Source organism: Varanus komodoensis, unplaced genomic scaffold (assembly GCF_004798865.1).
Source record: "Varanus komodoensis strain SLA01 unplaced genomic scaffold, ASM479886v1 scaffold32, whole genome shotgun sequence".
Taxonomy (NCBI): Eukaryota; Metazoa; Chordata; class Lepidosauria; order Squamata; family Varanidae; genus Varanus; species Varanus komodoensis.
In genome coordinates, this window is record NW_025335798.1 from 20,924,253 (window position 1) to 20,945,841 (window position 21,589).

Here is a 21,589-nt window from a genome sequence, read left to right on the forward strand (position 1 = left end):
GCCACCACTCAATGTCAGGGGGCCTGGAGTGACAGGAGATGGGGGCAGCAGTAAATATTCTTACTAATTCAGTGATTTTTTTCCAGATTTTTCTGTCTGTCTCTAGCTCCCTTTTGCACCTGAGAAGAAGCTAATATTTGTAAAACCTTGCATACAGAAATCAGATAGTAACAACTTCATTATTGATACACAGTACTGACCAGTTGTTTTCCAGGTGCAGTTCCAGGTAATGGTTATAATCTTTAAAGTCCTTAAAGGGTCTAGGCATGGCTATCTGCCTATCTTGTTGTCAGCCTGTTGGACTTATGAGATATTCAGGAGAGGCCTGCTTGTTATGTACAAGTGACTCAAAAGTGTGGAATCTATTCACCCGTGAACCATGAAAGATGCCAACTTTTTTGGAATTTAGAAAGGAAGTAAAGAGGCATCTTTTCAATTTATCTGCTTGATCTATGTAGGGTGCATTTCTATATCTGGGAGCAAGCCTAACTGAACTGAACGGCCTATAAGTCTCCTAAATAAATAAATATCTCTGAGTAGACATGCATATGACTGCAATGGTAACTAATGAACTACTGCTTCTAATCTTCCTTGTTTTTAATTGTTGAATTTTTTAAAAAAATGTTGTTTATTGAATTGATGGATTTTTAGCAAATAGGGCTGCCTAAAAATGTTTACAATAACTAAATAAATATATCAGATTTTTATATATTGAGTAATTCCTTTTATAAGTAATCCCCTTTTAAAGGCATTTTTATCATCTTTTTAATGGGGCTATCAATAGTGTTTTTTAAACAGGGATATGTGCATTCATGCCTACATATATACCTTGTCAAAACTATGAAGAACCCCCTTTACAAGGAACCAGAGTTTTGACAGCTGTCAAAGCTTCCTGCTCCTGTGAACCTGGTGGCTTGCACTTTCCCATTTTCCTGAGTGTCTAGAAACTCAGGAAATATTGGAGAACTGTGAGGAAAATGACAAGTCAGGTCCCCTACACCCAACAGATAACCTAGAGGATCTTGTATTATTCCTGAATAAAGATCACTTGCAGCTTTGTTTGTTTGTTTGTTTTTGGTGAGCTTAGCATTTGACAGCTGTCAAGGTAAAGCAAATTGAAAATTGAGGTTCTTTGCAGTCTTTCTAGGTCAATGGTGAGCACCTGCAAAGCTTTTACAACAGACAGCTCTCAGAACATTGCCCAAACAAGGCTTGCCATTTCAGACCCACACAAGTCTGACAGAAACATTTAATAATTTTTTGAAAACCCTTGTGCAATAATGCTGGCAAATATTGGTGAAATTTTTCTGTGCTTCAAAAATAAAGTAAAAAAGGGGGTGAAAGTGAAAGCCCTTCCAATATGTTGCTTGGTCACACTGAAGTGGCTATCACTGGCTATGAATGAGGCTGCAAAAAGCAATCTCCGGGGAGAAATAAACAGCAAAAGGAAATTAGGACAAGCTTAGAAGGGTTCACAATCATGGCAAGGAGGGGGCAGACAAGTCCTACCATGGAGTCCCCTGGAATACCTACAAGAGGACCGAAGGAGAAGATTGAAGCGAAATCTGTGATGAGCTTAACATCTCTCAGGCACACCATGGATGGTTGCAAGAACAACCCATGCTATACAGCTTTCTTACATGGTGAGTTGTTGTGACATGCAGAGTTGAAATCACAGAAACAATTAGAGCTGCTGTCTTGACTATGCAACTGCATTTGAATAAATTTGGATAAGTGTCAATCAGCTGCTTAGGAACTTAAATTACATCCATAATTATATGTGCCAACAGTGATAAGGTAGTTGTGTTGACCATAATAAACATCAAAATCCATGTTGCTCCAATACCTTTTTTAAGTCAAACTAAACAATTATGCAACATTTTTACAGATCCTCAGGGGCTACTTAGTTATTGTAGGAGATAGAGGAGCTAGATAGGCAGCTAAATAGAGGAGCTTCTGATGTTATTTTTTGCAGACTTGATATCTCAGTTATCCAATCAACTGACACCACCATTTATTCCTGTAACCACCCATCCAATGCCATCTGAAGACTCAAAATGTGCTTTGCCCATTTTCATGTTAGCTACCAAACCTAGCAGTTAAGCTTCTGGGAAACCCAAAACAGGAAAAGCTGATGGTGTCCTATATCCACTTTCCCTGGAAAAGTTCCCTTTAGTGACCCAGCAAGGGCCAGATAGAGGCAAGGAAACCTTTGGAACTGTGGCAGGGTCAGTACCCAGCCCCTTTCCTTTCCTTTCCTCTGCCTCTACCCCAGTACCATTAGCAGCAAGGAGGTTTTTCTGCAGCAACTCACAAAACCACCTTTCACTGTGGCACACCATTTAAAAAGCAGCAACAACTTGTCTGAACTGATTCAGATGCTGCCTTTTCGAGACATGATTTAGAAGTTCACAAAAGTAATGTAAAAATGTCCCCATTGCTGCTCCAGTGCCCTTTTGGGCCATGAGCTCTCAAAAGCAGTGTTGCATTGGTTCAGGGCTCTGCTACTCAAAACCTGGGTTTAAGCCTAAGGGGTTACAGTGCCATACCATGGGGCTGGCCATCCCATCCAAGTGCAGGGCTGGGCAAGGAGGTGCAGGAATTATCACTGCAAGTTTTAGTAGGAACGAAAAAAGGATGGAATGGTGGGGGAGATAGCAAGATCACTGGCTGGAGAAGGAAGGAGCAGGGAGACCTGGGCAATACTTTCCTGAGCCCCTATCATGGCTGCACACTTGGCCCCACTGAACACAAGGGTACGTATTTCTTTTGAGAAGGTACCTTTAGGGTTGCACTGTGGAGCTGCTATTCAGGGACTTCAGTGTAGTTCTCGCAAGCTGTGAACCAAGCCATGTAGTTTCTTGTAAAATAAAATTGTTTGAGGAAAGATTCTCAAAGTGTATATAATGTGTTAGAGGATGAAATATATATTCTCTGGAATAATCAAATCCAGGTTATCACTCAATAGGCCTGCGGGTGGGTGAAGCTAAGGGTGAATATGCCAATCCTTAATGTTGTGCAGGTTACTGTACAGTTAGTTAGACATGCTCTCCCAGGATTATTTCAAGCTTGGCCAAGAAACATTGATTACAGAGCACTGTCAAAGGCCTCTACACCAATTTTCAAAGTGTCATGCTCCACTGGAAAGGTATGCGAAGACTATCTCTTGGTTTAAATGATGATCTTATAGCCACATTGTTTAAACATTTTAAACCGCTTCTATTGAATGGTTTCCCTCATAGGTTTGATTCATTTTGATTCTGCTGACAAAGTTCCCATTAAGGAGCACTCTTTTCATAATTTGTCAAAAATATATAGCAGAGATGAAGGAGGATGAAGCTAATTTGTAATCTTAGAACACTAACCTAGTTATGCTGACATGCTTCATGATGGATAACCTCAGCCAGACAGAGGTTTAAAGTTATGAAGCACAAAAAGGCTGTGTTAAATACAATTTCATTTCTAAACAGCACAATTTACAAGTGTTGTCCAGGGCCAGGGCCAACTTGTTCTTATCCAAACAAAGAATTTCCCTTAAAATAACAATTAAACATTTACCAATATATGAAATGTCTGCTTTGTACAAACTCTGGGAGGAAATGCAATGTGGAAATAGATAGATTTTAAAGTGGTTGGCTAAGTATAAATGCTGTAATAAGGAATCCAAACATAATACAAAAAGGTTATTAAATTACTTCTCTGAAAGGATTCCAAAGCCATTAAGAACATGCCAGTATGCCACAGAATCCTCTGTAGCATGCATTTCTGTGCCAAGCTGACCCTACTGTCCATCTACTTCTTCCCCTGAAAACTTTTCTGCTACTGTGTAGAGCATGGCAATATATATGCAATGTGTACTCCATTCATGGAAGGCATAGTACAATATCAAATGCTAGCTTTGAAAGCAATGGGACTACAATTAGGCATGGCTGACTTGTTCCACTTGCTGAGTAGATATTTCTGTATTCTTTCTGGCCAGCTCATTCTAGATTCCACTCTTCCAGACAACTAATGCACACTGTGGCAGAAATAAATACAATTTTACGTGAACAGTACAGTTAACATTTTCCACATGTGGCTTTACAGTTTCTGCACAGGCAAGGGTGGTATTGGAGAAGTCACCTGTGGCTGGCTCCTGAGCTGTGCTCAGATCTTTAGAGCTTCCCATTTCCATCATCTGCCTGCTTAATACGTACCTGTTTCTTCCCTCTGGATTCAGAAGCCTTGCAATTATTAAGAAATCTTAGGACTCACTCCTTAGTTGACTTATAGGAAGTGTGCCATGAATGCACCAGCCTTTTAAACACATTGAGTCCAAAACTGCATAATGGCACCACTGTCACTTAGTCTCTCAGAGTCTGGCTGAACCAACCAACTGCTACCAAACAATTGCATTTCTCCATCTGGCCACTGCAGGCAACAAGGTCATGACAAGAACACCAGGCGCATTGGCTATTCATAGCTATGTGATCAGAGGCTGTTGCTTCCTCAAGGCTGACCAATGACTTTCTGTTGAACGTAAAGAGAAGCAAGTTTGCTTGCAAAGAGAGTTCGAATGAGCTGCTGAGTTTGAATTCAGGGTGAGGGAATGTATGAATTTACAGCTTACCTCAGCTTTCTAGTTTGCCTGAATGTGCCTGATAATTGTGTCTGGGCTCTGCAATAATCTTCCTGGAGAACACCTGTTTTTTGCATGGTCCGTGTGCCCAGATTCTGGTGGATTCATGGTCCTCTGTGGCACTGTTTGCACTACTCTAGGGAGATGTGGCAAGAAGATAGGGGCTTCTTTCTCTTTTGTGTTTCCACCTTGTGGCACCTTAAAGATTCACACATTTACTGAGGCAAAATAAGCTTTCATGGTCTAAAGTGCAATGTACAGAAAATTGTTTTGAAAGATGTTGCTTATCATGTACCTAGACAAGTGTAATTTCTTAACTATTATCATATTATCACTGACAGGTAATAGGAGTGGTGCTTATAGGATTTTCTGCTGCGGGGTGAAAATAGCTTGATTGACTTTGGCACTATGGCACACCTTGATGAGGATGGGGGGCAGGCAACATGCCATTTTGTGTTCCGTGGCAGGCATCAAAATGTTTCCCTAGACATGACTGTAGTGGCTTGTGGAGAAAAGGCAGCTGAGATGGTACAGGATATTATCTGGCTCAGCAGCAGGGGTTATTATAGTCCACGGTGTGTCATTGCAATAAATTGGCCCATGTTTAAGGTGCCATACAGCTCTTTGGTGAGCCCAGGCATTCCATCTTCCCCGTTTGGATTTGTGCCTGAAAGGGCAAGGGAAAGATAGGTGGATGATGGGCAGAGGGGGATAAGTTTCAAGCAAGTATAATTAGAGTCATTATGCAGCTCTCTCCTGAAAGCAAGCAAGGTTAATTAGGTTGCTTTCTATACCATTTCATCTGTAGTAATTATTTCTAATTATGTATGCATATTTGCATATGCAAATTAATATGTGCAAATTTGTGCTCCCCCCCCAGTGGGCTTGTTCCCCAAATCTTTTGGGTATCTAGTATCATAGCTGCACAGGATTAAGTTCTCAGAATTATAGCAAGTGCAAGTCCTAACTAGCACTTCAGTCAGCTGAGAACCAACTACCTCTGTGTATCCTTCAAGGCATGCCTTATCCATTGACACTTTCTGCCTGAGGCAAGGGACAAAATTGCAAGTGAAACAAGCACCTCAGGCATCATATGCTCAAGTCTTGGGGTGACAGCAGTTCTTTTCCCTGAAATCTCTCCCAGCCATATCCCTTTGTTAGAAGACAGAGCTGGGGGTACCACACAGTCCTGCCTGCTGCACCCGTCCGTACAAACTAGCATGCTATGCTCAGAATTGTTTTGCTGACTGAGGACAATAAGAACTTTAATTTTATTAAGAATATGCCAGTTACAATTTCTATTATGCTTCTAATCAACCTAATTGTACTGCATGTGGTGATGTGGCCTCTGTGTCTTCATCACAAAATCCCATAACTCTTGAACACTGTTTGAACAATAAATATATCTTTTACGCTACCACTTTGGCTGAGTGGTTGTTCAGGGACTACTATCTATAAACTGAATCCTGAAACTCAGAACAGTCAGCTGAGATTTATAAATCTGTTGAGTGAGGTATGTCTGTATAGTAAAAGTTTCTCTTCTGTTCCAGTGAACCACAGGTGCATCCATTGCAGGTAAAGGAAATTCTCTTGTTGGGTAGCATAAAAGCAGTGCATCCATTGCTGAGTCCTGGCACTTGGTCTCAGTCCAGCTCAGATTAGTTATGAAAAATTCTGATTGAAAACAGCAGAATTTAATTAGTCATGCAGCTGATTTGTTCTGTTAGTTTGAATGATATAGTTATACAATTAACTATAGATCAGCAGGTCATTCATGTATGCAGTATACCAAGCAAAAACCAACCAACCAACCAACCAAACAAACCACATTATGCCTTCAAAGAATGGGAAATAATTATTTGACAGGCTGTTGTCCGTAATTTAGTAAAGCTAAGTTTGCTTAAAGATCTAGATTGCCAGATACCAGGAGATACAAACATTACCAGCTTACCAGTGCTAACCTCCTAGATTCCAAGAGTGCTTATTGTGTTGAACAATCCTGTTTTAATCCATCTTTGCTCTTTTCTAGATCAAGTGTTTGGATCCTATTTACATCGTGTGTGTGAACGTGATGGCTCCACAGTCCCCCACTTTGTTAAAATGTGCATAAGTACTGTTGAAGAACGAGGTGGGAGCTTTTTTATATTTTTATTTGATATACATAAAAAGAAAAAAGCATACAGTCACACAAGATAGACCAGAGATGTATTAAACTGAACTTGAGATACATTACTAATATATATGTACAAACATATGCATACACACAGAGACACATACATATTCAAAGTTGACTAAATGGCAGAATGAATGTTGAGATGGAATAGTTGTTGGTAGTATATTCTCTCATATAATATTCTTGATATCGAGAGATCTTCAGTCCATTGTATGGTTCAGGAGATGATTTCTCTTTGCAATCCTATAGTATGATCCTTTAGCCACAATGAGGGCCCAGGTAGTCCACTGGAAGTGGCCAGAAGATAGCTTCCAGGATGTGGGAATGTAATTCAGCAATACAGTGACATTTTTAACAAGGATGATGTATTTAGGATAAAGTTGATATGTCTACCAACTTCTCTCCTGAAGGAGGCCACCACCAAGTATTTCCATATCATGTGCACTAATCATGCTTCTGCTGTCCCGCATAGCCAACGTTTATCAGAGGGTGATAGTTTTTTTCTGAAACAGGCACTGTGGAATTGACTATGCCCCAAAGAGTAGCTATTGCTGTATTAAGTGCAGTTTATCTGATCCAAAAAACATGTTGGATCAGATAAAAGGTCCTTCTAGTCCAGCATTTCATACCCACAGTGGCAAACCAGCTGCCCAGAGGATCACTCAAGCAGGATGGGTGCAAGACCTCTGCCTGTCCAACCTCCTCATGAACTGGTATATAATGGTGAACATTGGGAGATATGGATTATACAGAAGATGTGGCACTTTTTCACTGGTGTGTTTGAACATGGGATTCTAATTCCCCATGCCAATCCTTTCTGAGTGTCTGGATATCAGGCTGATTTTATGTTAAGATTTCTACTTCAACAGTTCATATTCCCCAACCTCTCAGCTGTATTAGCAATGGAGGTTAACACCTCACTCTTTTGCTTACTCACCAGGGATACCTTTAGGTTAAAGTTATATTTTGGTATAAGGTTATGCAATATTAAATTATAAAGTCTCACAGTTACTGTATAAAAGACCATACTTGTCCATGTTTCTTACAACAGAGAAAAGCTAGTACCCTTTTCTCCCCAGAAAGTCCCTGGCATAACCCAAATATATCCATTTATGTGATATATAAATTTGGGGGGCAGGATTGCTTTCCCCTGCACCACAATCCATCTGATTCATCTCATTCATCTGATTCAATTAATCCCATTCATTTCTCCTAACTGTCTGTGCAGCATGCTTGGGATGCTGCAGGGCCCATGTGGAGATGGGTAAGGAAGTCCATTCCTACAAGCTGTGCATAGTCTCTTGTTGTTCCTGTGTGTCTGCTCGTGAAAGTTTAAAGTCAGTACAACCGCACCAAGAAGGTAACCACAAAGAATTGCTTTATCTAAGCATTTTCTAGCATTTATAGTAACAGATGAAAACATCCTAATGGTATACAATTCATTATACTTCATTATAGTTTTTATATAATTCCAACAATTCATATGTTACTTATATAAAAGAAGAGAATTAGGAAAAATAGAGTTCCCAGGATGTAAAGTTGCTGTGAAATAAGCAAACGACACAGCCAGAATTAGTGTAGATTCTAGAGCTTATATATGTTAAAGGATAGCCCATTTTAGGGTTATGAATTGATTGCTGGAGCTGCCCTTTAAGAGCAATTTGATGAATACCAATTAGTAAGTAATGATGTTTATCTCTGTGTAATTAACAAATTCACCTACTGATTCCTGGAAAAGGGACAGGGGATCAGGCTGTTTTGTTGTTTCCTGGTTAGTTGACAGCTGTAGTGCCTCGTAGGTATGAATAGCTTTAGAGCTAAAGAGGAACAGAACAGGCAAAGCCAAAATGGATGCCATTATTCAAAAGGTAGGAAATTTGTTTTGTTTTTAGAAAGTTCATAATAGATTTATAGTGGGTGTTTGATAGGATGGCAATTTTTTGAAAACATACTGTTCCCAATAGAACCATTATGACAAATGTTTCACACTTTAACCATCCAATTCCAACAGGACTAAGGAAACTTAGTCACATGCAAATATATGTGAACAAAGCATTTTCTTGTTTCTGTCCTTAAAGAAATAGCTGATGGAGTAGGGCCTTTGTATTAGATTATGTCCCAAGTGGATAAAGCTGATACTTTAAATATTTTTTAAAACATATTGAGGTTGCCCACCACCGGGAAGGAAGACAGGTGAAAATAATTGCTTAAATAGGCACAGCTTCTTTAAAAAATCATTTTAACAGAACTTATAACATATAAGGTAACAAATTAGCTACTAGGCTAACACCATCACTACTGGTGGTTGAACTTCAGGTGAATGCTAGGAAGCTAACTCTCTTGCTATCAGTCTGCAAGAGGCAGTATCACCTGCCTCACCCTGTGTCTGCACATCAAATCTTTTAATGATGTGATCACTCCTTTTTTTTAGGGTTCTATACACCTTGTCATGAACCAGTTGCTGCTGGAGAGTCCCTTGTATTCAGCCATTTTGTGATACCGCTGGGGTTGCCTACTAGCCATATTGAGTTTGTAGCTCTTTGCTGGCCTGGTCTGCGTCTGCCAGCTGTGACACAGTTGGATATGTATGAATTCCAGTCAGCCAAATCATAGCTGAGAAAAGTTCCCTAGATGTGTGATGGCATGAATTAGGTGAAAAAACCATAATCCTTCAGCCAACGGCCAGGATGTCCCCAGACGTCTACTTAGCCTGAGTATTTGTGCTTGTACCCCTTGGTGTTACCATCTGAAAACACACTGAGGCAGCTGGAGGTGGCCAGGGCTTTATATGAATTCTCTTGGCCCACTCCCATGGAACCTCCAACATAATGGGCGCCATTTCTGTCTGAGAAAAGCAGTTCAATGGAAACACAGTCCTTTATCAAGACATGACTGTTTTATTTTAAAAATACATTCTCCTCCAAGTAAGCATGTTAAAAACTTATGGCAAGCCACTGGTCCATCTTGCTGATTCCTGCTTGTTCTCCCAACTCTTAGATGGAGCTCCTTTCCAGCTCAACTAACTGCAATATTTAACACTGAGAACTGGACGAGAATTATGTAAGCCTCCTTGAGTGCCCTGGAAAGAAAACAAGGCAGGAAATGCATGCATGCATACATACATATTTTTAACAGACATGTTGGGAAAAGACAGGGGACACTTACTTATTAGATACTGATCTATGGTCTCCTCCTCTAAACTTTTTCATAATTCTGGAACACAGGCCAAATGACAATGAGAAAGAGTGATGCAGAGATGCTGTTTTATTCTTGCAATATGAACCATGCTATGACACCCAGAGATGCCAGGTGGCTACTAGGGAGAAGGTCACCTAGCACCTATTCTCTGATTTTTTTTCAGTCCAAAGTAAAAGGTTGTTTAATCTCAATGTAGATCATGATTTGTTAATTTATGGAAGGTTAAACTTCTATGAGATTGTAGTGCTGTTGTGGGTTTTTGCTATATTTGTTTTATCTGCTGCTGCTGTTTTTGTGGTATTCTTAGATTTTATTGTTGGTTTTTTGTTTTTTATTCTTTTTGATGTTACTTTTTATTGGGAGCTGTCAAGAATATTTTGCTATTGGGTGGCAGTGAAAAGTCATTAAAGAAACAAGGAAATTTGAATTAAAGATATTGATAGAATTATGACATTAATCTATTTTAAGACTAAGAGAAGTGTATTGTCACTGATCCATCAAAACAATTGATTTGCAAAAGTATTACATGATTCTGTTTTGCTTTGTGTGCTTCTTCCTTTTACTTACTGCAACCTTAAACCAGCATATGGCTTTAGCTGCTGGAGATATAATTGATAGCTAATATCAGTGGTATGTGATAAAATTTTCATTTTATCACTGTATTTACAATTTCTTACTTGGTATACAATTTTCTATCATCATGGACTTGGATTATGATTCCTTTGCATTTACTTCTATTCTGTTTACTCAATGTGTTGTTTTCACTAAAATCTGGCATAAACCATCGCAGGACAGCAGTAATTTATGTGAAGCTAAATCCAATGTTTATGAAAGCTTCTGATGACATTTTAGACTGGGGTTGGTATTAGGAAGCAGCATGTGGAGGTGCCAAGTCTCCCGGCATGGCTGGGACTCAACAGATTTGAAGCCCTCCTCCTAATAGCCAGATATGCCTCCAGCCAAGTTATTCAACTGCAGAGTCATGGGAAATACTTATGTACCAATTATGGGAAAGGCACATTTAATGAAAACTGTATGTTTACTTCCATAGTCTTAGTAAGATGGCCTAAATACTCAGTGCAGCTGGCATATTGGCTGAGGAAGGAACGCTGTGTGCCTCTCTGCCCCATGCCATGTACTGTAACTGTACACAGAACATCAGTGTGTTCCCGTTAAGACCAAGCATTGTTTTTGTGAAGAGACTACATTGCAAAACTAACCAGAGAACAAGTGGAACCAAATAATTTTCAATAATTTTCTAGCTAATATTACCAGGTTGTGTTTGGGTGTTTATTTTATTTAACAGTTGAAGAGGGTAATTCTGCTCTTGCTTTGTGGATCGCATTCAATGATCAATGGGAACATTGCTCTCATTGCAAATGTTATCATGTGTGCAAGCAATAGAAAGCCTCGGGCATAACGTTCAATGGCATGGAATCAATTTAAATTCAAATAATTTGGCTGAATTAGTTTGTGAGCCTGGTTTTTGCAAGTTTACTGGGCCAAATCAATATCCAGTCTAATGCAGCCTATCCTGTGTACTAGCTCTGGCGGTATGTTACATGCGACAAGTGGAAGTCACAAGCTAAGGATGATAATGAATCGCCTGTCTGTCATGACTGATATTAGTCAAATGCTGCTACATTATGTTAGTGTACAAAAAAGTAGGATCTGGATGATAATAAAACAAAATGAAAGACAGAGGAATTGAAATATACCAGCCAATAATGTCAGAGTAGTCTGGTCATCAACATATGTCTCTTAGGCACAGAGATTAGGGAAGTTTTGATGCCTTCCTAATTTTGACTTCCAGTGATTTCTCTTGACTTGGATCCCCATTCTTTAGCTACCTTCATGAGTTCCCTAGCCCTTGCACTTCTGGAACTTTCTTTGCACATTAAATGGATGAAAGGAGCTTTTAAAAATTGTTCTCTCCTATTCCTGCATCAAAGCAATGTCCCCAGCTCTTACATTTAATGCATCCTACCTGTTCTATTCACAGTTATGTTTGCTTCCTCATTTATCTCTATTTTCTTTTGTCGCTTTTTATTAGTTTTATTTGCCTTGAGTTTTATTGAGGAAGAATAGAATGTAAATATGGAATAATAACTGGATAATAGACACAGAGCTGATCTACTCGGTGCTGATAATCGACTGTGTCTACTTTCATTTTCATTGTAGAATGGAGATATGAACACCACTAGAAATGTTCTCATTCCTAGTTTTCCACTGTATAACCTCAAGGTGACAGCATGGTATAACAGAATAGTACAATACACAGGTGGCAAAGTGTTCTTGTTTTTTTTTTTTTTTCACTTTTCTGAATGCCACCACATTTCCCCTTCTCTAAAAAAAAAACCTCACCAAAAGTGTTGTTTGGAAAGAGAAGAGCAACTTGGAGGGCCAATGGCTTAAGGACAAAGGAATGGCAGGCACACCATGAAAGTCTCATGTAGAAAAGCTTGCAAGCAGACTGGGAGAACTGCAAGCACAAAGGATTCATACTGCTTGCTCTGTCAGTGTTGGTTGCAATACATGCCATCACGTATCTGTGGAAGACATGTAAGGAGGATGCAAACACCCGGTAGGAAGCTACAGCAACCAGGGCTCTCTGGCATATGCTCACCATGTCCTCTATCGTGTGAGGCATGTCCCTGTCATATTAGGAGCCTTGGTGTTTCAAAGCAGTATACCTCTAGATATTAGATGCTGGTGGATTGGCCTCATTCCAGCATGGCAGCTTCCCAGAAGCATCTATCTGATAGAAGCAGAGCGATGGATGACTGTGATCTTTTCTACATGAGCCTGTTAATTCACTGTATCTACTTTCAGGTTTGCTGCAGAACTGAGATGCACACACTACATAAGGAGCATTTCCTATCTTGCTTTTCCATTAGTTAACCTCTAGGTGACACTGTGGTATAGGGGAACAGCACAAATACACAAGGTGAAGCTGCACTTTCTTTGATTTTTATAATTAAGTGCTGCATTTTCTCAGCTCTAAAAAACTATCACCAAAAATGCTGGTTAGACACAAAAGTGAAACTGGAGTGTCATGTCATCTAAGAAACCCATAAACAAGCTTAAGTGGGGAATGATGAGCACATGATAAATGACTTGTGTAGAAAAGAGCTACGTGGGAAGATCTATTTTTATTTTACTTATTTACGACATTAGTATGCTGCTTATAACATAAACCTCTTTAGGCAGTTTATAATAAATACAAAATCAACATAAATGAGAGAGAAAGAGAAATTGAAAGAGGGAGACCTACCATAAAAGCATAAAATCAAAAGCACCAGAAAATACAATAAAAAACAAAATGTATAACTACAATTGTCGTGTTTAAAACCTTCTGCTGGCCAGCATATTCTGGGATTAATAAAATCATTTACAATTCAATCCTGTGTAGGTTTACTCAAAAGGAAATCCTATTAAATGGAATGATACTCCTAAACGAATGAATACACAATTTCTGCCTTACTTTCAATTTAGAGCAAACTGTAACTAGAATGAAGCAATGGCTTTTTAAAACAAACATCAACTGAGGAAAATCTAAGACAGGGCTTAACTTATAAAATATGAGGCAACAGGGCTTATGTCTGCTTAGGTGCCTTGCCTTCACATCTGGAAGCCCTCCATTTTAATTCCAAATATATGGATGCTTGTTGTGATTCCTGAAATGAGCAAAAAGAGACAATTATTCACATGTTCTGCTGTACTTCTATGTGTGAGATAACAGCCAGTAAAGTTGGTGTAGTATAATAAGCTGACAAACCCCTAAGGAGGGAAAAGGCTTCCATGGGAGTGGGCCAAGAGAATTCATACAAAGCCCTGGCCACTTCCAGCTGCCTCGGTGTGTTTTCAGATGGTAACACCAAGGGGTACAAGCACAAATACTCAGGCTAAGTAGACGTCTGGGGACATCCTGGCCGTTGGCTGAAGGATTATGGTTTTTTCACCTAATTCATGCCATCACACATCACATATTGCATGAGTCATGAACTCACTAGGTGGTATGAAGCAAGCTATTCCCTCTTTGCTTCAGTCACCCATCTGCATTATGGAAAGTGCAGTAGTAACCTGCACTTTGCAATATATTATCTTTTAGTGCTTTTATTATTGTGTTTATTTATGTATTTATATCTCAGAGTTTTTTTTTCCTTTCAAGGAACTCAAGGTGGCTTACATAATTCTTACTCCTCCTCTCAGTCTTATCCTCCCAACAACCCTGTGAGGTAGGTGAGGCTGAGAGTCTCTGATGGGGCCAAAGTCACCCAGTTGGCTCCATGGTTGAATGGGGACTAGAATTCAGGGTGCTTGAGTCCTAGTCCCACATTCTTAACCACTACACCACACTAATTGGTACCAATAGTTCTTTTCTTTGGTTATTGTTATAATTGGTGGTAGCAGGAAGAAGCTGGTAGTATTTTGTGTTACTTCACAGATTCTAGGAGTGAGCCCTCACATCTGAAACAGGACTCTGCATCTGTGGGCCACAGAAAGGAGTGTCAGTGTTGCAGGACTCAGCCCTTAAAGCCTGCAATCAGTGTTAAAAGGGCTTCAGCTTGAAGCCTTCTGAAGTAACAAGAGGCACTGCACTGTCAGATAGCAGTGCCTTTGTTTCAGTGCTGCAAAATAGCCATTAGAATGGCCTCTGAAAACAGCAATACCCCGGTCTTGTTTGCATTGCCAGACAGCACCAAGTCAAGGAGGAGAACAAGACTGGGGTATTGCTGTTTTCAGTGCATTCTTGCTCCTTTATTTGGCAGCCAAGGAGAAGAAGAAGGTGATAACTGATGCACTTTGTCTTCCTTACCCTTGTCAGCGGAGACAAAAGGAGTAGAAGAGATGGGGTGGAGTTTTTGGTGGAGTTATTTGTCTGGCCTAAATTCTGACTACTCCTATGAGTTACCCACTAACACCCAGCTGAGACAGGAGGTTCAAGCCAAAGACCCTTATAGTCCTGCAGTTCAGGCGTCTGGATGGTGGACAAGCACGACTTATTGATTTATCTATTTGAAATATTTATATGCCACCTTTTCCACCAATGGCATGCCTAGGTGGCTGGGGATGAAGGTCTACATAGTGGACCTAAAGGCAAGACCAGCTCCCAGCCCCTGCTATTTCATTTATGCAGCTGGTATTCAGTAGCCTGTTGTTTCCAAACATGGAGGCTACATTCAGATGCAATGGCTGACAATATATGGTTAGAAGCATGGTTTCTATGGAAGCTTGTTTCTCATTTTAAAAATGAAGGTCTACATAACAGAGTAGATTATCAGCAGAACACCTTGGTAAGATGAAGCTGCAATTATGTGTGTTTAATTGAATGCTGTGGAAGTTACTTAAATAAATTAACTTAGGTTTGCTCTACACATGTTCTTCATGGACTCATACAATTCTTTTTGCTGCAGCTGCTGCTGTTGATCTTGTATAGGCTAATGTAAAGGAATGATACAGTTTCTTTATCTTGGGACCCTTCTAATGAAAGATAGTGATATGGAGAGTTGACTTGTTTTCTCAGATCCTTGCTGCCAATGTTTGCAGGCATGAAAGATGTATTAGTCAGTGGACATTGCTACACTGCTGATTTTCTTTCTCAAGAACAAGATGCTATTGCAGGAATTATATACAAAATTACATATTTGACTCTAGGCCAAAAAGTCACCCTGAGATCCGTAATGTTGTATAAAAATTTAAGAAAGACCTTCCGTCCACTTCGAAGAAGGACCCTAACTTTCAAAACTTTATCTCTTGACTTTACTTCTTAGCAGCTGTTCTATTTTTTTTCCTGTCATTTGTTTGACAGCATCCAGTTATAGGTTCCGAGGTCTGTTTAAAGAAACAGGGAGGTTGTTGGCTTTAAAATCCCCTTACTGCTTGTGTGTTCAACATTTTCCCAGGCTTTTCTGCATAGTTTGCCAAGCAAAGGGACTGACCTTTTGTAGCAAACACTTTTTCATTTCAAAATGCTCACTTTGATTTTTGTCCCATTTTATGCTCATTCCAAACTGTTTACAGCCCACTAAAAATGACTGTGAATTATATGTTTGTGTAATGGATTCTTTTTGTGGTTGGAGAGGAATGTTTACTTTGTGCAATTAGTTATCTTTGGGTAGATTACAGTGACCTGGAAAGAGGGGGCTAAGATGATTATGGTACCTTAAGTATTTCCTTTTGTTATCTCCTGTGGCAGTAGTCTAATATCTGTGTGTGTGTGTGTGTGTGTGTGCGTGCGCGCGCGCACACACACACAGAGAGAGAGAGAGAGAGAGAGAGAGAGAGAGAGAGAGAGAGAGAGAGATTGAATCTCTGTTCTCTAGACTAATTGTATCATATAGAGTAGATGAAACCTTCTGGAAACTTTCCCCCCTCAAATTCTTTGCTATCATTTCTAAATATGGGAAATTATTTTAAATTTAAGATTCTTCCTCATTCCCTTTCCCCAAGACATTGAGGATCTGGTATCATTTAGGCTGGAAAGTGACAAAAATAGAGCACAAAGTTGAAGCCAGCTTATCAGTAACTTATAATGCTTATAATGTATATAGTGACTATCAGTAAATGAGTTTTGCTGTATTGTTTCATAAAAATGGAAAACCAGTTTGACCAGTGGTAGTAACCATTTTACAAAAGAGATGTGTGTGCTCACTATGGCAAATGAAGCCACTCTCAACTCTTGAAAACCATTGTTCATCTCCAGCTTACCTAAACCTGAATCTCAGACACTCAGGAGCCCAGTTGTCCCAGTTCTGAAAGTCTGTTTCTATAAGACCTGCCCAGCACCATCAAACACTGCTCAATCATCATGGAAAGCAGTGGTCTCAAATGACCCATGGGCAATGATGATGCTTCAGCAAGAAGATCTGCTAAAGTCAAATATCACCATTTCTGCAAAGCAAAGCAAAGCAAAGCAAAGCAACACAACCTTATTATTCCTCTTGGGCTACATGATGTGTTGGTCTTATTATTCATTTGTTCCTTTCACACCATTATTTGAAAGTTTGACTGAGCTGGAACATTTTAAGAGTGGTCTCATTTAAAAATAAATAAAATGCAGTAAAATCAGTTTTGCAGTTTCCCCAAAGATATTCATAAATAACCTCCAACCAGAAGGAACACACACACACACACACACACACACAATAATAGATATACTATACTATAATATAAATACACTGTGTGTGTGTGTGTGTGTGTGTGTGTGTGTGTGTATAATCATGTGCAGAGAAAACTTGGGAAATGGGATATCAGCAGAAAATGGAAATGATGAGATTGTTCCACCTCATCAAAAATGAGGTACCACATTTACTGTGATCCTAACCATGCTATAGATGAACAAATTATGTTGCCCATACTAGGTTGATTGTATCCAAGATCTCTCCATTGAAAAAGCTCCTTAGCTTGTTTGTATATGTGGTTCCTTCTGAAGTTTCCCACAGCAAATTATGACTGAAAACTCACACCAGATTTCAGAATACAAGAAACAAAATGACCATAAGGCAAGGTTTTCATGCTCTGACCCACTTACTATCTTTCATATTCCCCTCGCAGAGCAGATTTCAGGGAGAAGGATCTCCCCTCCCCTCAGTTAATGGAAGCCATTTTAATTGCAGAAGTAGATTGGAAACCATTCTGAGTGTGTGTTTTTCCTCTTTTCTCCTCATCCCCCTTTCCTTTTGTTTCATGTTATTTAGTCCTGGTGGTAGGGGCTGTCTTATTTATACTGACTGTATGTAAGCTGTTCTGCAAGCCTTTTCGGATGAAAAGCAAGGTAAAGATGGTTTAAATTTCACTAAAGAACGGCATGAACTATCACGATGTTTAATTTGGATCATGTCATTTACTCACAGGTTCATTCATTATAAAAACATTACTCCATTCATAAATATAAAATATATGCAGATTCCCCCCACCAATTTCTTATCTTTTATTATTCATTTTTAGGAATACTTTCCCTAACTTTTGAGTCTTTCCCATGTCTCCAGCTTTATGTATTGTTTCCAGTTACCTTCCAGGGCAGTATTCTGAAAGTGTAGCGATCACATTGCTCCAATAAATGATCTGAGCTCTTGGTTCTGCTAATTTTGGAGCATACGTTCTTTCCCACTTTAGGATAAACTATTGTACTTGGATCTGGGCATGTACTAAATGCTAATACTTCCATGAAAAATGTGCAATTTGTACAGTTCAACTTTTGAAGAGATCCTTGAAGTATTTTACAATTCTGGTTTGTTCCAAGAAGATTTCGGCTCCTTGTTTTTATATCCATATAAAAGCCACACAAAAAGATAGAAAATACATGCTATTTTAGAAAAACTTTTAATGGTTCAGCAGATAACTCATTTTTTTCCAAAGAATATTTTTAGATTAAAACAGGGGGAGTAAAGAAATGTAGCTGATCCCATTGAAATTTATTTATTATCAGACTTTATTGCTCTGATGATTACAAACAAGAACTGGCTGAGGCACATTCCAAACAATTTCTCCTTCAATGTTTGTTATATAAAAAGATGTTTGCAACTTCTGAGTAAAAATTAGGAGCAAATGAATGCAGTGCAAATGTCTTGGCAGTGATTTCTCTAGGCATTCTGTCTTCTGACTCATTTAATCCCACTGTAGCCACCTTTCTCAGAGCAAAAGCCAGTTAATAGTTTTGTGCAAGGTCCAAGTTACTCTCGGTATTTTCTCTGGGGCCTCTGTGTCTGTGAAAAAGCCACACTCTGCGTCAGGTTTTGGGAGTTTTTTTTAATATCAAGACGCATCAAGAAAAAACATTAAAAAGAGCACAGTGTACAAATTAGAAGGGAAACAGAAGAGGGGGAAAAAAGGGAAAACAACATGTTCCAGAGGTATAATTTGGAATTTATGGACAGTAGGATCTAAGCTAGGTTTAAAAAAATAGCAGGACTACAATAATGAAAAGCCTTTAAACCAGTTGCCATCTTTGTCATAGTTACCTGATACCTGCCTCGTTGACTAATTCGTTCCAGAGAAATGTATCCCTTGCTAGTAAAAGAAAGCATTAGTATGCTAAGCCTTGCCAGTAAAAGCAAGTGGTTACTGACTGTTCACCACAGTAACATTTGCTGTGACAGGACTAAATTCATACCTGGGAGCACTCCAGTGCTTTTGCTGGCATTGCAGAAGAGAGGCATTTACTCTCCTGCTTTTTCTTGCACTGTTAAAAATCAGTCAGTGTTAGTAAGTACTGGGAGTAAATATTCAATATTCAGAAATAGACACCTCATGCATCAACAGATTTACTGAACCAGTTAGAAGTGTTCACAATCTGAGCAGGGTATGGCTGCCTCCTCGCTTTTTCTCAAACCACATGGTGAATTTCACAGCCTATACGTACATTTGTACACATGCTTCTCTGAAGAACTGTGGCTAAAAACATTTACTGAATCAGAGCTTATTTAATTTATTGAATTCTTTAGATGCTTTCTCTTTCAAAAAGAAACCCCCAAATGATCAAAACTCACACAGCATAAAATAACAAAAAATCATTAAAACACCGAACGTAGGAATTCTTATTAAGCACACAATAATATGTACAAGCTCAAGACAGGGAGCTGAAGGCAACATGCCTAGTTCTATCCACCTAGTTATATCTACCCCAAAGCAATTCTATGGAATAGGTGAAGCTGACGCAAGCTTATCCAGTGAGATTCATAGCTGAATTCGTAGTCTAGTCTTCTAATTACTATCTCCAAGGTGGTGAATTGGTGTTCCATGGACCATACTCTGTCTCCAGGAATTTTCTGAGGATGTGGATATGCCCTTGTTATTGCTAATGGGTTAAAGCACAGTGGCAGCAATCTGTGCATACCTCATTTTTAAGCCAAGTCCAAGCATAAAGTAATAAAAGAGGAGAATCTTAAATGGAGGTCACGTATAGGAAAAAGTATGATCTGGAGTGTATAGCATATTGAAGAATATGTTAGCTATTCCACATAATTCAGTCACTTTGGGACTGAAGTGAATTTGGCATTCCATACGATTCCTTTAAAAGAGTGTGTGTGTGTGTGTCTTTCTTGCTTTGCTTTGCTTTTAACAATAGCAGTCACAAGCGGTATGAACCTGGATTGGGACTGTGGCACTTAAAGATTAGAACTAACCCCTCTCCCAGTACTCCCACAGTCACACAGTTGCTATTGCCCAGAGAGAAGAGCTTGTGTTAATAGGAATTAAACTTTCCCTCCCATTGTTAATGCCAGCTTCAGGAATTTTTTTGGAAGGACTTTGGCATAAAGAAAAGGGATAATCTTTCCTCATCCACCACAGTCTTCATCTCTCCAGGTTGCTGCTGTGGTTAAAAGGGGAAGAACTCATTAAATTCATTCACACATTTAACATCAGATCTGTCTAGTCCTGAATTCACATTTGGTTCCTTGAATTAATTTAATCACCTTCATTTCCACAGTACCAAACAATTCCTTTTTCTTAATTTCTAAATTTTAGCTAGTAGTTTTCAAGCTTTTATCTATGTTCCCCTCCCTGATTTAACTAATCTAGTGAAATTAAATGTTACTCTTTTCTCATTGCAATCAAGACTTAATTTTTTTATTCCTTTGTTTGTTTGTTTATTATACCCAATGATTGGATATATGCTGTGTATAATGATTGGGTATATACAATATATATATTGGAAATAGATAGATAGATAATGATTGGGTATATTATATCCAATATTATACCCATGGATTGAGTTCAGTCCATTATTATAATATAGCAAAACATGAAATACAAACAAGGGAATAAAAGCAACATAAAATATAACTAAAGTAAAATCTGCATCAAAATAAAACTGCAATGAACTAAGAATATAAGTGCTAAACTTAGTCTTAAAATAACTGGAAGAATATAAGTGCCAAAAAGACCACAAAATTGATGCTGGGTGAGCTTCTCCAGGAAGAACATTCTGCAGATGTGGTGCAATCAATGAAAAGATCTACTTCTTCAACTTGCCTCATTTGGTGGGGGTACTTAGAGGAGCATCTCCGAAAATATTAGAGTTCTGACAGTCCATGAGAGACAAGAAGCCTTCAGGTAACTTACCCGAAGCTGTTTTAGGCTTTAAAGCTTAAAACCAGCACTTTGAACTGGACCCGAAATTGGAGTTTCACCCAGCACAAATGGCAATGTGATTAATGAGCCATTAGATTTCAGCAGGGCTAAAATGTGGTTATAACTCTTTTTTTTAAAGTATTCTATGCAACCAGCATAAAACTGCAAATAACATTAACAATTGTATATAATAATAAAATCTGATAATCTGTGCCAAAAATGTAGTCTATATGCAAAACAGAAGGTGAAAGCAGACCAAAAGTGTTCAGCAGATGTAAGGAATCCCTGTCAGCGCAAGAGCTCAATTCAGTTTCGGTGAATCTCAGGGTTAGGAAGGGAGAGGTTGGATTCTGGTGGTTGGTGGGGCTGAATGCAAGAAGGGTAAGCTCACAGGCAAATGGGTGGGACCAAAAATACAAAAAATGCCAGCATGTTGTAAGTGAACTTAAGTGAACTTCAGTTCCTTTTAAAAGGGGTTTGCTTGCTTGCTTGCTTGCTTGCTTGCTTGCTTGCTTGCTTGCTTG

General features: G+C 39.1%; 1 protein-coding gene across 2 annotated transcripts in view; it reads left to right on the plus strand.

Annotated features, from left to right (window-relative positions):
• The window catches only part of ARHGAP15 (Rho GTPase activating protein 15), a 438,685-nt gene that overhangs the window by 264,420 nt on the left and 152,676 nt on the right, over nt 1–21,589 (plus strand). For both annotated transcript variants that reach the window (XM_044438196.1, XM_044438195.1), the window contains exon 10: nt 6,648–6,746. In XM_044438196.1, the coding sequence (XP_044294131.1) occupies nt 6,648–6,746 (99 nt within the window). The remainder of the gene's footprint in view (nt 1–6,647; nt 6,747–21,589) is intronic.